General features: G+C 42.9%; 1 protein-coding gene across 3 annotated transcripts in view; it reads right to left on the bottom strand.

The window, feature by feature from the left end:
• The window catches only part of VAV3 (vav guanine nucleotide exchange factor 3), a 247,485-nt gene that overhangs the window by 176,816 nt on the left and 54,291 nt on the right, over nt 1-16,378 (bottom strand). For all 3 annotated transcript variants that reach the window (XM_084851612.1, XM_084851614.1, XM_084851611.1), the window contains exon 2: nt 5,141-5,257. In XM_084851612.1, coding sequence (XP_084707738.1) covers nt 5,141-5,257 — 117 coding nt within the window. The remainder of the gene's footprint in view (nt 1-5,140; nt 5,258-16,378) is intronic.

Raw genomic sequence — 16,378 nt, 5'->3', positions numbered from 1 at the left:
ATGCGAAGAGAAAACTCTCTGGAAAAGACCCTGATGCTGGGAAAGACTGAAGGCAAAAGGAGAAGGGGACGGCAGAGGATGAGATGGCTAGATAGCATCACCGATGCAATGAATATGAACCTGAGCACACTCCGGGAGAGTGCGGAGGACAGGAAGGCCTGGCGTGCTATGGTCCATGGGGTCACGAAGAGTCGGACACGACTGAACGACTGAACAACAAAGGTGCCACAAGACTATCTTGCTATAAAATCATGATATTGAAATAGCTAAAATATAAATTAAATTAACTGGGAGGGGAGATAAAGATGGATATGTTAGCTCCATCGGGCTAACATAGCTCCATAAGGGATTCATATATTTGGAAAATTATGTGGACTGTGGTTAGTTTTCCCATTCGTGCAGTTACTCCACATTTGCTCATGCACACACAGTACCTCTGCTAAGCTGAACCAATAGTTTACACATCGAACATTGCAATTCCTTCACAAAACCAGTTAAGTACAAACCTGCAAAACATTTAATCCTTACAAATAATAGATGAAGAGTTTATTGCTTTCATAACCAGACTCCAGTCCTTGGGTACAAAAAAGCTTTAAATATTTTTAAAGCTCCAACTTAAAAAAAAGCCTGCGTAGTCTGAACATGAAATGCTAAAAGGACAATGCGAGCTGCTCCAGCCACTGTTACATCTGCTAGTAGAGTTTATTGGTGTACAGGGAATGGCACACAGAGGAACTGTATACTGCTACAGCTACCATTCACCACCTGTGAGTTCCACCATCACTGCCTATAAAAAGCTGTTAACAGCTTCCCTTGAAGCGGACAGGAGAAAGAAAATCAAAGTTAAATCATTCTTTATGTTACACAGTGTCCTCTTTATAAGGATTCGCATGAAAAATATCTCTCAGAGTTAAGGTTTAGGAAGAATGTAATGGCACCTACTTAACTGGTATGATCCTTGCTGTTTGAAAATGAAAAATGTATGTTACCTTGTGTTTTTCTTTATTTGTGCTGGCGGTTAGGAAACTGAGAGCTGATTTTGTTGGTCAAAGTTGAATGTTCCTTGGTTTCGTTATAGCTTATAGCTAAACAATAAAATTGCACTAACAGTTGGGCAGCTGCCTATGTGGCCAAGATTACTGGACTAGTCGTGATCGGCTATCTTCACCCAGGCTTCAAAGTACCTGTGAATTACTGGAGCCAGTGTTGCACATTCTTTTTCGCTTCCATGCCCGAAGAGCACTCAGAAGGCACATAGGTCACTAGGTCCCAGGTAGATCACCCAAACAGGTCCAAGCTGCTCAGGTCGTGTCCTGGATTCCCCAATACCAGACATGTATAACAGCTTAAGAGGGGCTTGATAAACGCCCTATGAGCTTCCTGCCTAAGGCTGCAAAACAGGGGGCTGTACAGCACCTAGCCGCCCACAACTGGTGGGCTCCATTCGACTTGGCAAGTTATTTATTTATTGCACATCTCATAAATACACTTCTCTAGGCATAGTACAAAGCATAATAATAATAGCAACAACAACAACAACAACAACACCAAAATATGTATAAAGTCCCAATAAAACTAATAAAACATGCCAACACAACTCAAATGACCATCAGGTATAAAGCCACACCACGGGGACTAAAGTAATAAAATTTAAAACACACTGGAAAACACACTTAAAAATACACTTTAAAAGCCTGGGAGAACACATACCTGCAGTTATCTGGGCCTATTCTAATAAAACCTAGTAGGCTGCAGCATGCTGCATTGTCAGTTCCAGGGAGAGGCACCTGCAGGTTTATTATTATTATTTATTATGACCTATTTCATTTCTATACCGCCAACTAGCCAAAGCTCTCTGGGCGGTTCACAATAAGTGAAATTTACAAGTTTAGTCTTCTACCTGAGGTACTGAAATGTGTGCTTGGTTGGTAAAGTCCAGATACCATGTACATTAGTGCATCAAAGGAGGGGCAGAAATGTACCAGGACCCCATCTGTGCTGCTGCTGTGTTGCTAGGTCCCACAGAGCCATGGCAGCAGTGACAGCAACTACTGCTAAAACTAGAGAGGAACAGAATGCAGGCAGTATCCCTGAGGTACATAGCTACTGCTGCCCAGGTGTGTGTGTGTGTGTGTGTGTGTGCATATATGTGTATGCTTTGTGTGTGATGTGTGTGCATAAATGTGCTGGCTCAGTAGGTGATGAAGGAAGGAAGGAAGGAAGGAAGGAAGGAAGGAAGGAAGGAAGGAGCAGTGCTGGCCCTGCAGTGAGTAGCCTGTAGCCATGTGTGATTAGGTGTTTGTACAATATGCAAAGAAGGGAGCATGAGCAGAAGTAAGTTAAAGGAAAAAGCAGGCCAGCACTGCAAGAAATCCCACCCTCAAAACGTCAAGTATACCAGGGGGCAGGTGGTCTGTAGTGGGAGGAAGGCACCGAGCCAGATTACATTTGTATCAAATCATCATCAACATCATGTATTATTATTTATTTTTAGTAGCAATAGTAGGAATAGTAATAACTGTAGCAACAGCAGCAGTAGTAAACACAGCTCTTCTACCTTCTTGTTGCAGTTACTGGAGGAATAGAATAGCTCATAATTCTTTCCACCAAGTTTTACAGCCAATTAGAAAATTCAGTAAAAGATCTGAATTGTGTTTCTTAAAAAGTAAAAAAAAAAAAAAAGTAGAGCAAGCTAGAAGACAGTACTGTACATATCAAGAATATACAGTGGCAAGTGCTCAAGACTGTGATGCTTAATCTCACAGTGCAGTGTTAAAGGGATAACATTTTGTCTGGGCTGCCTCTAAAATTACATCATTTTCTGCAGTTACAATCTAACAACATTAGTTTACATATTCTTTGTTTGAATTTCCTTATACCAAACAGAGCCAATATCCATTATTGCATAGCTTTTCTATTTTAATGCTATGGCCTTTTTTCAATGCAAATAGATTTACTTAGGGTGCAATCCTATGAATGTTTAGACAGAAAAAAGTCCTACAACACCCAGCACTCCCCCAACCAGCCATGCTGGAAGCTGTAGGGCTTTTTTCTGTCTAAACATGCACAGGATTGCACCCTTACCTATTAATATGCCACTAACAGAGATGAAAAAGGGCTAGGGATGAAAATAGGTATGTTGAGAACAGGAATTCAGTTAAAAATGCTGCATCGCTGGCTACTGCAGCTACACTGAATAGAAGGGTCAAACTCCGCACTGACATTATGCATACCCAAATCATTCATCTTGATTTGCAGTGGGCAATTGGCACTGTATTTAGGAAGTTCTTATCATCGTTGAACAGGTTCTAATGACTTTAAGGGCACATCCACACTACAGGTTTAAACCAGTTTAATGGATTACCTCTTTCCAGGGAACCTTGGGAGCTGACGTTTTGTGGGCTTTAAGGGCTGCGGAATCATCAGTACCTTTCCCAAGATTCTCTGATCGTAGCCATGACACTTAAATTAGTATTGAACCAATGTACATTCATAATAAGGCTGAACCTAACTCCTATGAAATCACTAGCTCTACCAGATTGGAGGACATTTTCCCCCACCATCAAAACAGGGTTGTAATTTTAGGGGCAGTTGAGGCCTGAAACATTTCAAAATGAACAAGTGCTAACTGAGGCAATCACTGTGGCTTCCTCTATATGTTAATGTGTGTGTGTTTCTTTAAAAAGTTTCAAAGTTGGTGGCAGCACAAGCGAAGCTCTGGCTACTTCCAAGTTTCCTTTCCATTGTGCCTTGGCAATGTCCACACTAGCAACATTCACAAGGGCTACTGAAAAGGAAGTATGGTGTACCAGCCAGAGCTCTGTTCCTCCTGTTGCCACCAAAACTGCCAGCAGAAGCAGTAGCTTCTAAACTGTTTTTTTTTTAAAGGCAACTATATATACCAAGTCTTCAGGAAACACCTACCTCTTTCAAAAAAAACAACAACCAGAATTGACACCCGCAATTCAGAATAGTCACCCCCTCCCATTCGAAAACAGCAACCCTAATTCATCACTTATGTCTGGGGCAGCCATTTTGGTTTGGCCCTAGTTAATAATATGTAATGTTGTTTAAAATCTCAGTATTCTTTCTTGCTTCAAGACAAGGGTGTATAAATGCAACCTTAATTCCAACTTCTTACAAAATGTGCCCCCATGTAGAGAAATCAAGAAACAACCATGGAACATGCAAAGCTAAATTGTCATGGATTCATTTTCTGTAATTGCATGGTGACATTTTGCATCTCATGGGGTAGTATCCAATGTTAGTCCTATGTAGATTAAATCACTGAACTGAATGGTTAAGTTATGCCTTAAGTTAGGCATGACTAACTTACATTCCATTCATAGAATCATAGAATAGTAGGGTTGGAAGGGGCCTGCTGTCAAGGGCTCCTTGGAGGCCTCTCTCAGTCTAATCCAGTAGCCAAGTCCAGACACAGACAAAGGGATTCCTTTCAAAGCTTTATTCTTCTTTTACAACTTAACAACTCTACAGGTAGCAACTAGAACTGAGCAGCAGAGTACCTATGCCCTAAGTTGAAACAGTTGGTCCCCGTTTGAAAGGGAATTACTGGCAGACCGCTGAACTTAAGGACTAGGGAGAGTCCCTCCCCTTTTCCCTTGGATCCTCGGGGCGCAGCCGTTGTTTGCACGCCAACCGGGCACTGCACCTCCTTTCTGCGCCCTCCATCTGGCGCCGCTCTCTGCGTCTGCGTCACGCATCCACCAAGTCTGCTATCTTTGCTCGGTCACTCCCTGGACTGCTTTCTAATCTAGGAATGCTGGTGGGAGGAATCTCCGTCAGCTGTGGGCCCTGGGAAAGAGGAGCGCGCTCCTCTCCCAGGAGCGACTGCTCTTCCTCAGAATCAGAACTACTCTGGGATTCTATGGGCTCAGTGTCCACCCTGACACCTACAAGGCCATTGAGTCCAACCCCCTGCGCAGTGCAGGAATCCATTCATTTCAATGGGTCTATTTTACATAGGACTAACACTGGATACTACCCATAGTGACATTTTCCTAGTAAAACCTGAATATATATTCATCGAGAATAACTACCAAAGAAAAAGCCTAATTAATTTCTGCAATAATTTTCAATATATACAGACGCAATTGTTTGAGGGTAAAATTATAAATACCTTTCCAAAGTCACGAACATCAAATAAGTCAAAGGCTTCAAAAAGTTCACTCTTCTTCATCCCAAATAACTCACAACAGGCCGAAAGGAATGTTCTTATATTCTTCAAACACAGAAACTAAAGAGGAAAAAAGTTAACTCTGTTAGTGTTAGCCATCCAACCATCTGTATGTACGTACAGTTATCTTAAAAAGATATACCTATGGCAAACATCTTAGTACCACTACAGTTTGTCAGGAGGTACATGGCCTTAACAAAGGCCACAGCTGGGATACAAAGAACTAGTTTAGCAGACACACATGCACACATACAAGAGGCTGTCATAAGGTTAGTGAAATGTTTGACTTCTTATCTGAACAACTGATCCCCCTAATGAATGACAAACTGTATTTCAAAATAAGTTTTTCATAGGAAATCTATCAAAGGAAGAAAGCCTCAAAACACCTTTGAGCTCATAAACTGTGGATCCTGGCTATTATTGTGGATTGCAGCACTAAAGCAGGCCATGCTGACTGGGGATGATTGAAGTTGTAGTCCAACACGTCAGGAGGGTACCAGAGTGGGGAAAGCTGCACTACAGAATACCCTGTGGCTGCCATGTGGATCAGCAACAGAATGGGGAAAGGTCTGCAAAGGTGCCCTGCATACAGTAAAGACCCAAAAAACAACTTCTTATGAAAGCACTGATTTTAACCATCATCCGTGCTAAGTGTTCAGTTGCTTTGGTCCAAATTTAAAAGAGCCATCCTGTCCATATAATAAAGGCATAATACAGAGATGACCCAAGACATTTTGATGACCAAAACAGAAGAGGCAAATGGCTCATCCTTGGTAGTCAAGATATAATAAAACTATACTGAAATTTTAATTTGATGCCCTTAAATAGCACCTTAAAGTGTGTCAGCCGAGGCAAACCACCAGACTCGTAACAATGAGACAATTCTGGCACAAGGCACTCTATCCAGTTAACATATTTAAGGTAATTTTTAAGAGACAACATTTCTTTGACTCTGCAAGTAAGCCGAAATGCTTCAGGTACTTACTTGCAAGGTGTTGCCACAGCAGGATTAATTATGTAATGTATGAAAACAAGCACTTTGTGCATCCGCACACCAAAATAGCTAATTAGAATTCTAGTTAAACAGATTCTGAGAGTACATGCACAGTACTTACATATTAAAAAAAACACCACAAATGCATATTGCATAAGCAGAATGGACTGTAATTACACCCCTGAGGATTATGCAATTATGATTTTACAGTAAGTTATGCAGAAAGGAAAACTAGTCTGTAATGTTTAATGCGGCAAATTAGCATTTTAGGTCTATCCTCCCTCCCTGCCCCTCAGAAGTGAATTAAAGATACCTGAACATGGTTCAGCTGAGCTTTTTCCCACCTGCACTCTAATGGCACATCTGTGTCAGCCCTTCTCAGCTTTCCCACCCCCAGTCCCATTTTTTAATTTTTTTTTGGCTTCCTGAACTAGAGCTGCACACATGAGACATTGCCATCTAGGTGCAAGAGTGAAGTGATGTAGGAAAACCTGTGCCAACTTTGTTCCTGCAGCTGACCAATGCCTCCCAACCATCTCTCTCTCTTTCTCTCTCTCTCTCTCTCACTCTCACACACACACACACACACACACACACGGACATGGTTCGAGCACCAGCCACCAACATAAGCCAAGGGCAGAAAACAGTATGGACTGCTAGGATCATCCACAAATTAGACAACCCAATAAACAGCCAGTGCAGAAACATCCTAACATTAGCTAAACATTCTTACACACACATACACACCTTTCTAAAGCACAAATATTTTTGCCTGTGGAGGTACTGGCTTTCAAACACTGTACCTTTCAAACACTTTCCGCATCGATTCCTGAAGAAACCCTGCAATTTGCAGTGGGTTCTGGGGCATATTCTAGGAATCCTGTAACTTATTCTAGGGGTGTGCACTCATTCCATGGGAGCCTGTTGTGCCCTGAGTTAATTCAGACTGTGTTTTAGAGAACATCCAGCGGCCTTTAGTGGCTACACGTTGAAGGAGAAAACTGATACAGGTGCAACCTGTCTGCCACTACTGAATGTCTCAAGGCTTTATAGAGTACAGCAGCCTTCTCCAACCTGGAACCTTCCAGATGTGTTGAACTGCAATTCCTATAATTCCCAGCCAGCGTGGGCAATGGTCATGCTGGCTGGGAATTATGCAAGTTGCAGTCTAATACGTTTGGAGGGTGCTAGGTTGGAGAAGACTGGATGTATGAAAGCCAATTCCCCAAGGCAGCCTTCACCAGCCCAGTGACCTTCAACAACTCCCAGCATTCCTCACCATTTTAGCCATGCTGGGAATTTATGTCCATGGCAGCTCGGAGCGCCTTTTACCAGCTTTGACTGGTTTGCCAGTCTCAGCCTCCCCTGGACAGAGATAGTGTAGCCACAGTGGTACAGGTGCTGGTAACCTCAAGACTGGATTACTTCAATGCGCTCTATGTGGGGCTGCCCTTGATGCTGATCCAGAAGCTGAAGCTAGTGCAGAATGCAGCAGCTTGGCTATTGTCAGGAGCTGCCCCTTTTCAGCATGCAACTCCTTTGCTGAGGGAATTGCACTGGCTGCCTATTCTCTACTGGGCAAGTTTTAAGATTTTGGTACTAGTGTATAAGGCCCTAAACACCTTGGGACAGCTGAGAGAGTGCCTTCTGCCTTATCAACCTGCTATGTCACTGAGGTCATGCTCCTGGTGGGTCCACATGGACCTATGGCCCAATTGGAGTCCACCCAGAAAAGCACCTTCCGTGTGGTGGCCCCCTTTCTATGGAACTCCCTGTCAAAAACAATGCTGTGTTGTTTTTGGCGCCTCCTGAAAACATCTTTATTTCAAGAAGCCTTCCTTGATTGACCAGCCATGGTATTCTGTTTTTAAAAACAAAAATTTTAACATGGTGTTTTATTCTTTTTATCTTCTATTCTTCATTGGTCAGGAATCTATTTAGCTGTGGAGTGGTATACTGTATAAATGTAAATAAATAAATAAAACATCTGAATGGCACCAGGTTGTGGAATGCTGCCCTAAGGCATTATATGTGGTAAGTGGCAACCTTTTCTTAAAAGATTCCCCATGCATTTATGAGACAAAGTAAACCAATTGTAAAGAAGAAGAGCAGCAACATCATTCATCCAATGAGGAGAACCTAGGGATGCTGGAGAAATTCAAGATGGATTAAAATCAACCCGAATTTCTAAGAATCCACTGCAGAGTGACCCCCTCAGGCCATGCGGAGTCCGTGGACTTCCAGATGATTTTTTTACTTTCCCGAAAGTTACACATATAAATTCGTAGGAAAATACGTAAGTTTCTGCTGAGGAAACGTTGAATGGAATGGGGGACAATATGCTCAGTATTATGTACTGAGATAAATTATGTAAATATTTACGTAAATACTTACATAATTATTTGCGTATTTTTCCTCACAACAAAAAAAAAATATCCGCATCCGACTGTGGGCAGACAATGGAACAAAAGGCACCTGACAATCCACGAAACACAGACAGAGAGGACTTTACACAGTCCGTACATCCCTAGGAGAACTTCAGCAGTGTAGGACTTTCCTCAGCAGTACCTTTGAGACGGAAAGGTGTAATATGTTCTTTACACTATATACCAGCTTTGTAAATGAGCTACACACCTGAGGCGAGTAAGTATTGTCTCAAGACAGTCACACAGGGAAGGTTTGGTAAATTGGAAGAGTTCTAGTTCATTTCTGTGTTGTTTTCCCCCTCCCCTTCCTTTGAGGCTGCCAATGTGCCACAAATTGCTAACACATATGTGGGTGGGCAGGAGAGATAGTGAAAAAAAAAAGTGGGGTAGTAACTTCTATAGGTATATTTCCACAAGGATGCCATGTAACTTACGCCAGAGCTACACAGTGTATCATGTCATTATGATCCCATCACGGTAACGCTATATCCCTCTTCCACATTTATACCTCATAGGACACACAATGACATTTGTTGCGGTATATTGGATAATGTGGACTAAAAGCAGAAATAACACTACAAAAGCAGTATACTGAATATTTAATGTGCCCCAACAGTTATCAGTGCACTTCAATGCTGCTATAAAGCAGTAGTGTAGATCTAGCCTTACAGCAGACTTTTAAAGTTGGCATGATTTTAAAGTTGACTCAGAATTTTATGCTTAAGCTTACATGGTAAATTAACTGGCTAGTAATGGACAATTAGGAGCTACGACATTGAATTTAGCCATTCTCTGTATCATTTGAGAGACCCTATGCAACACAACACTTTGTGTCTCTTCAGAGTGCCTTCAGGAGCATGAAACCAACCATTTGTCACCATTTGTCAATCCTGCCTCCATTGGAAAGAGGGACACATCTTTAGTTACAACGCACAAAAGTAATTCCTTTAAAGTAACAAGCCTCTTGACAATAGGATGAAATCACCCTGTTGCCTGAAAGGGCACTTAGCGTCTTTGGTTTCAGATTTAACGGCTCAATAGTCAACCATTTTATCTTTCAAACAGATTAAAAGGTGACTCTCTTAACAGTTAACCTAACCCATTTAACAGACCAGCTGTGCAATTAATACTTCTAAAAAAAAAAAAAAGATAGCTATCCATTTTTACCGTTTGTTAAGGATCACTGGAGCAGACTGTGGCTCAGATCATGAGCTTCTTGTTGCAAAATTTTGGCTTAAATTGAAGAACGTAGGGAAAACCACTAAACCATTCAGGTATGACCTAAATCATATCCCTTATGAATATACAGTGGAGGTGAGGAATAGATTTCAGGGATTAGACCTGATACACAGAGTGCCTGAGGAACTATGGACGGAAGTCCATAACGTTGTTCAGGAGGCAACAACTCAATCCATCCCAAAGAAAAAGAAATGCAAGAAAGCAAAGTGGCTGTCTGATGAGGCTTTACAAGTAAGTAGCTGAGGAAAGAAGGGAAGCGAAAAGCAAGGGAGAAAGGGGAAGATATATCCAACTGAATGCAGAGTTCCAGAGAATAGCAAGGAGAGACAAGAAGGCCTTCTTAAATGAACAATGCAAAGAAATCGAGGAAAACAATAGAATGGGAAAGACTAGAGAACTTTTCAAGAAAATCGGAGATCTCAAGGGAACGTTTTGTGCAAAGACGGGCATGATAAAGGACAAAGAAGGCAGGGACCTAACAGAAGCAGATGAGATTAAGAAGAGGTGGAAAGAATACACAGAAGAACTATACAGGAAAGATCTTAATGTCCCTGATAGCCATGATAGTGCGGTCACTGAACTTGAGCCGGACATCCTAGAGAGTGAAGTCAAGTGGGCCTTAGGAAGCATTACTAACAACAAAGCTAGCGGAGATGACAGTATTCCAGCTGAGCTATTTAAAATCCTAAAAGATGATGCTGTTAAAGTGTTGCACTCAATATGCCAACAAATTTGGAACACTCAACAGTGGCCAAAAGAGTGGAAAAGGTCAGTTTACATTCCAATTCCAAAGAAGGGCAATGCCAAAGAGTGTTCAAACTACCGTACAATTGCGCTCATTTCACATGCCAGCAAGGTGATGCTCAAAATCCTACAAGGTAGGCTTCAGCAGTATGCGAACCGAAAACTACCGGAAGTACAAGCTGGGTTTCGAAGAGGCAGAGGAACTAGAGATCAAATCACCAACATTCACTGGATCATGGAGAAAGGAAAAGAATTCCAGAAAAGCGTCTATTTCTGCTTCATTGACTACGCTAAAGCCGCTGATTGTGTGGATCACAACAAACTCTGGCAAATGCTTAAAGAGATGGGAGTACCAGACCACCTTACCTGTCTCCTGAGAAACCTGTACGAGGGTCAAGAAGCAACAGTAAGAACTGGACATGGAACAACCGATTGGTTCAAAATTGGGAAAGGAGTACGACAAGGCTGTATATTGTCACCCTGCTTATTTAACTTATATGCAGAGTACATCATGAGAAACGTCGGGTTGGATGAATCACAGATCGGAATTAAGATTGCAGGGAGAATTATCAACAACCTCAGATATGCAGACAATACCACCCTAATGGCAGAAAGCAAAGAGGATCTAAAGAGCCTCTTGTTGAGGGTGAAAGTGGAGAGTGCAAAAGCTGGTTTGAAACTCCACATTAAAAAAACTAAGATCATGGCATCTGGCCCCATCACTTCCTGGCATATAGAAGGGGAAGAAATGGAAGCAGTGACAGATTTTATTTTCTTGGGCTCCAAGATCACCGCAGATGGTGACTGTAGCCATGAAATTAAAAGACGCTTGCTCCTTGGGAGGAAAGCTATGGCAAACCTAGACAGCATAGTAAGAAGCAGAGACATCACCTTGCCGACAAAGGTCCGTATAATCAAAGCTATGGTTTTCCCAGTAGCAACGTATGGCTGTGAGAGCAGGACTATAAGGAAGGCTGAGCGCCGAAGAATTGATGCTTTCGAACTGTAGCAGCCATATCGGGGGTCAGACTAAGTAACCTCACGCAGTCTCATGCTTCATGTTCTTGCTGAGCTCTTTCTCCCTTGAATATATTGTTGTAAGCTGACTAGACACAGGAATTCCTTATCTTGTCAAAGGTCATACAATTGTATATCTTGTTCTCTGCTGTTCTCTTCTGTTCTCTCCTTATCATGGCTACCTTATAACCCAGTTCTTGTATTATAAACAATGGTGCTAAGACAAGAAATGTTGAGGACTGCAACCCCACAGGGGAGGGGGAGGAGGAGCCGTTTCATATGTGTCACAATGTCTATAAAACCAATGTGCTAATGTAAATCGGGGCTTCTGGCTCTTTGGAAATGATTCCAGCCTTAAGCCCGCGCGTTAAATAAAGAATCTCTTTTTCCTTCACTCCGTGGTCTCTCTGACTCTGGGTTCTGCAACATAAATGGTGCCGTGACTCGGATGTGGCAGGCTCTGAGCCAGACAGGTGGCAGTTGCCTGCTCTTGATCGCCGCACCGGGAAGACGAGCTCAGCGCATGCCTCCCTTTCTTGGCGCCACCGACCTTTTTGTCGGGTGAATGGGAGAAAGCCTGCACCGGGATCGCCCAAACAGCAGCGAGCAGCAAGAGAACCTTGGGAAGCAGAGGAAGGAACTTGAGCCCTGCCTGTATCGCAGCTGCAACTGAGTTGAAACCCACATTGGAAGCCTTCAGGAAAAAGGCAAGTATATGGGAAAAAGAGGGCCCCACCTTTAGGGAGAAAGGCCACTGGGCAGAAAAAAAGAGGGCCCCGCCTTATGAAGAAGGTCAGTGTTGGTGGTATACGTATACAAAAAGAACCTACTCCTTGCGGGTAGAAGGGGGGCCTGATCACACCCCCGAGTGGGCGCCAGTACCCAGCATGCCAGTACTCAGTAGGAAGCTGAGGAAGCTGGGGAAGCCGCTTTCCGCTCTGATAAAAAGTGGGAAAAGTGGGTGGCAGGGACATATGGATGCAGTGGAGAGATTGATGATTGTGTGAGTGGCTACTGCGGTTTCTGACGCATACCGTTGACCGTCCGGGTGCCCAGGCCAGTAGCAAAGTGCGTGGTGTGTAAAATCCTCTTGTGTCGGCCAGTGAGACCCCTTACTCACTGACCAATTCCTATTCCCTAATTGTGTCTGTCTTCAATTTAGGAGGGAGGCTATGGGTGGTGGGGGAAGCAAACCTTGCACCCCCTTGAGATGTATGTCAAACAAAGAAGGAAAAAGGTTTTTTTTAAAAGATTCAGAATAGAGAGAGAAAACAGCAAAAAGCTCAAGGTCGAGCTGAGAGGAAAAAAAGAACAAGATCTGAGGCTGTTAATTAGAAAAATGTTGCAGGACAGTCTGGCTTTTAACAAAGCGTGAGAGCGTGGGAGTGTAAGGCCGAAGAAGTAGCTGTTAGCCTAGCGCGCCGGGGGGGGGGGGGGCAGGAAAATTGCCCACAACGTTCTGAGTTGTGCAACATCATCACCTCGCCTAATTGAGATGAAATCCCTAAGAAATGGAAACTGAAAATGAAGACCCAGAAGATGAAGGCAAAATAGAAAATAAAGGTGAAGAATCAGCCCCCAGAGCACAGGCTAGACCCCTCTTCGAGTGAAAAGTGTGCCATAAGACTGTCCCAAAGCAGAAAGAAGCGGAGAGACCACGTTGAAGATCTCTGTCAAGGTAACCGTGTTTAGCTTTGAACTGTGTTAGAATTGCATAAGGCCTGTAGCTACTGACCATCGGCTATATGATTTCTGAAAAGCGTAACCATTAAGCTTTTGCCGTGGGATTCCCTGCAATGAAGAAATCTCACTGATTTGAGTGTCCAGTGTTACACTGCCTAAGTGTGTGTGCTAAAGAGACCGAGAAACCAGACAGCATGTTCCTGGCCAAGCCAAAATCACACTACTACCATGCTCCTGAAAGCTGCAATAAACTGTGTAAGCTGGGAGACCCAACCTGATTGAGAAGAAAAGAAGATATTGGAGCAACTGTCTTAAAAAACAATGAGATCTGTGTAGCTGGCTGGCTGACGCTGTCAGTGATGTTACAACTTTAAATTAAGACTGTTTTCCTGTTTAAGACCCCAGCGAAGAAAGCTGACCCGAGTTATTTGTTGCCCCTGCCAAAGCAAGAATTTGGTGGCCCTGTACCTCATCCTGTCCTGTTTTAAGCTTGAGATTTACAAATACAAACAAACTAAAAAGCTTGCCTTTGAAGTCCTGCAAATCACCCCACCGCCTCCCCGAAGATTAACGGCTGCCTGAAAAATGCAAGTATAAGGCGATGCCCATCACCCCCCAGCGTCCTCAGTTTCGGCACTCAAGTGTTTCAGTGCTTTCGTGTACCAGGTTAGAAGAGAAAAAAAAAAGAGTAAGTTTTTAAAATGTCTGTGAGAGAACCTGACAGAAGTAAAATAAAATTTACAGAGGAGTTGCCCAAGTTAAAGTGTCACGGCTAGAGAGCTGAGCTGTGCCGCTCTGTTTAGACAGAGGCCTTGCTAAAAAGTTAAAGGCCCTTGTCTGTCAGAAGGGGTGTAGGGCCACACTTTCCCTTTTTAAACTGATGCAAAAGTGGAGAGCCTTTGCTGGAAACATCGCATCTTCATTGCCCAGAGCCTTCTCTGTTTGCCTCCATCATCATCTGGGCTTTTTAGAGACACTCTGCACATGGACTAAAACTTTAAATTGTCAACGACTTGCCATGGACAGTGCTGTGAAGCTTTTGATAAACTTGAACTCTCATCGCTGTAGACTGTGTGTCTGTGTTTGTAGTCAGCTCAGTGTACAGCAGGCTGAGTTTGATCTGTGACTTTTAGATTTCCTTCTGCCAGAATTCATGCAGCATAGAGTTGCCGATGCAAAAATGGTGACCTAGAACTCTTTGCGTGTGTGGGTATGCCCATCCCTTGATTTTAATGGGCCCTGAGCTTTCAGCCAGAAGAGCAGTATGATTGCTGGATCTGCTCCATCATGCCTTACCATGCTAAAAGTGTTTTCCATTCATTGTGTTAAATTGCAGAAAAAGTTTGTTGTATATATTTTATGATTTCTTAGATATCATAAAATATATGTGATATTTGCAGATTAGTGTTAGTTGCAACTCCAAATAATACTAAGTGTGGTTCCCAATGGATGACAAGAAAGAGAAAAGACAAAAGCAAGTGGAAAAGAAAGAATAGAGAAAGTAGAAGACAGATAGAGAAGAGAGAAAAAAAAGAAGAAAGAAAAGGCAAGAGGCAAAGAAAAAACATTTGTAGAAAAGAAGCGTGGCCATAGTTGCCCCCAGGGTAAATTAAAAGCAGCTGATTGTGCCTGGAGCTTATTACCTGGGGTAAAGTAGCCACAATAATGTAATAGTTCTTTAAAATGAAGAAAATGTAACTAGAAGGAGAAGAAGAGCCTATCCCAAATGTGTGTCATTGGGACCAGTGTAAGGCAGAAAGGTTTAAGTAAGTGAGTTTAACTTAAAAAAGACAAATAAAGAGACAAGGCTGGTGCATGGAGCAGAAAGTTTTATGTAAAAAGTTTGAAACATGATCTGCAATACAGGCAGATCAGCAAAGAAAAGAAAGCAAAAGAAAGAGAAAAAATTTGTCTTCCCATACTAATGAATAAAAGTGTTATCAAGCACTTTGGGAAGCGAAGTTGTTTACAGGAAGCTGTGCCTGAGAACCAAACACTTCTAGCCTATGCTGAAAATGCTTGCTAGTGTTGTGTTGCCTCATGGGTAACATGTATGGTATAAAACCCATTTAGCCCAATAATTCGTGGTTCAGAGAAGCTGTCTGATCCAACCATTAAGTACACCTGTGTGCTGTAAGTTACCCAATAAAGTCTCCTTGTAAATAAACCCCCCCTGCTGGAATCCCAAAACACAAGTTGGGCTAGAGCGCCTCACCCAGTATCAAACCCTGCTGTTAAAAGCCATGAAAGGCAGGTATAAAGAAGTCAATTAATATGACCAAAGTGTCTAAAGTGCTGCAAGGTGCCACCGAGGCCCCAGAGCGTACTTAGAGCGTCTTTCAGATGCCTATCGCCAGTATACCCCCCTCAACCCAGAGGTCCAAAAAGACGTGGACAAAAGAAGAAAAGAAGAAGACCCGGCAGAGGCAAAAGATTCTTAAAAAAGAACCAGTGTGCCCAGTGTGGACAAGATAGACATTAGTGGCATGAATGCCCAAATAAAATAAATCAAATACACAAAAGAGAAAACCAAAGGGGCCAGAATGGGCAAAGAGGGAGACAGCTTGAGAGGGGCCGTGACATTGACTTCATGATTGACACTGGAGTGGCATCAAGAGCAAGCAAACGTTAGCCTTAAACAAGAAGTCCAAACACTGAGCAAAGTTCTTCAAGCCCAGCGTCGCTTTGTCTTAAAAAAATAAGCCATTCCCATCACAGAAGTTCATCCTTTCCAACCAAGAGTTAAAGTATGAGTTAAAGAGGGAAAAATAACCCTTTGACTCCCAGATGTACTTTCCACCCCCGCAGCTATGAAAGCAGCTGGAGTTAAACCCTGGATACATTAGACCCGAGTCAAGAGAGCGAGAGGGGGAGAGTAGACTGTAAACAGAAATCCTGAAAATCCTTTAAAAATAATTCTAAAAAAGCAGTAAGAAGACTCAGGCTAGACTTACTGTGGACACACCGGGAGACTGTCCCCCTGCGTACGGTCAGACCTGCAACTGGAGAATTGAAGAAGAGGACTAGACCCTACTGCAGCTTGCCAGGTGAATAGCTGCCCGGCGTACAGTCAGATCC

The sequence above is a fragment of the Heloderma suspectum genome, chromosome 4 (assembly GCF_057233095.1).
Source record: "Heloderma suspectum isolate Gila_16-S chromosome 4, 16-S_ref, whole genome shotgun sequence".
NCBI classification, from domain to species: domain Eukaryota; kingdom Metazoa; phylum Chordata; class Lepidosauria; order Squamata; family Helodermatidae; genus Heloderma; species Heloderma suspectum.
This window is presented reverse-complemented; position numbering and strand designations above follow the sequence as displayed.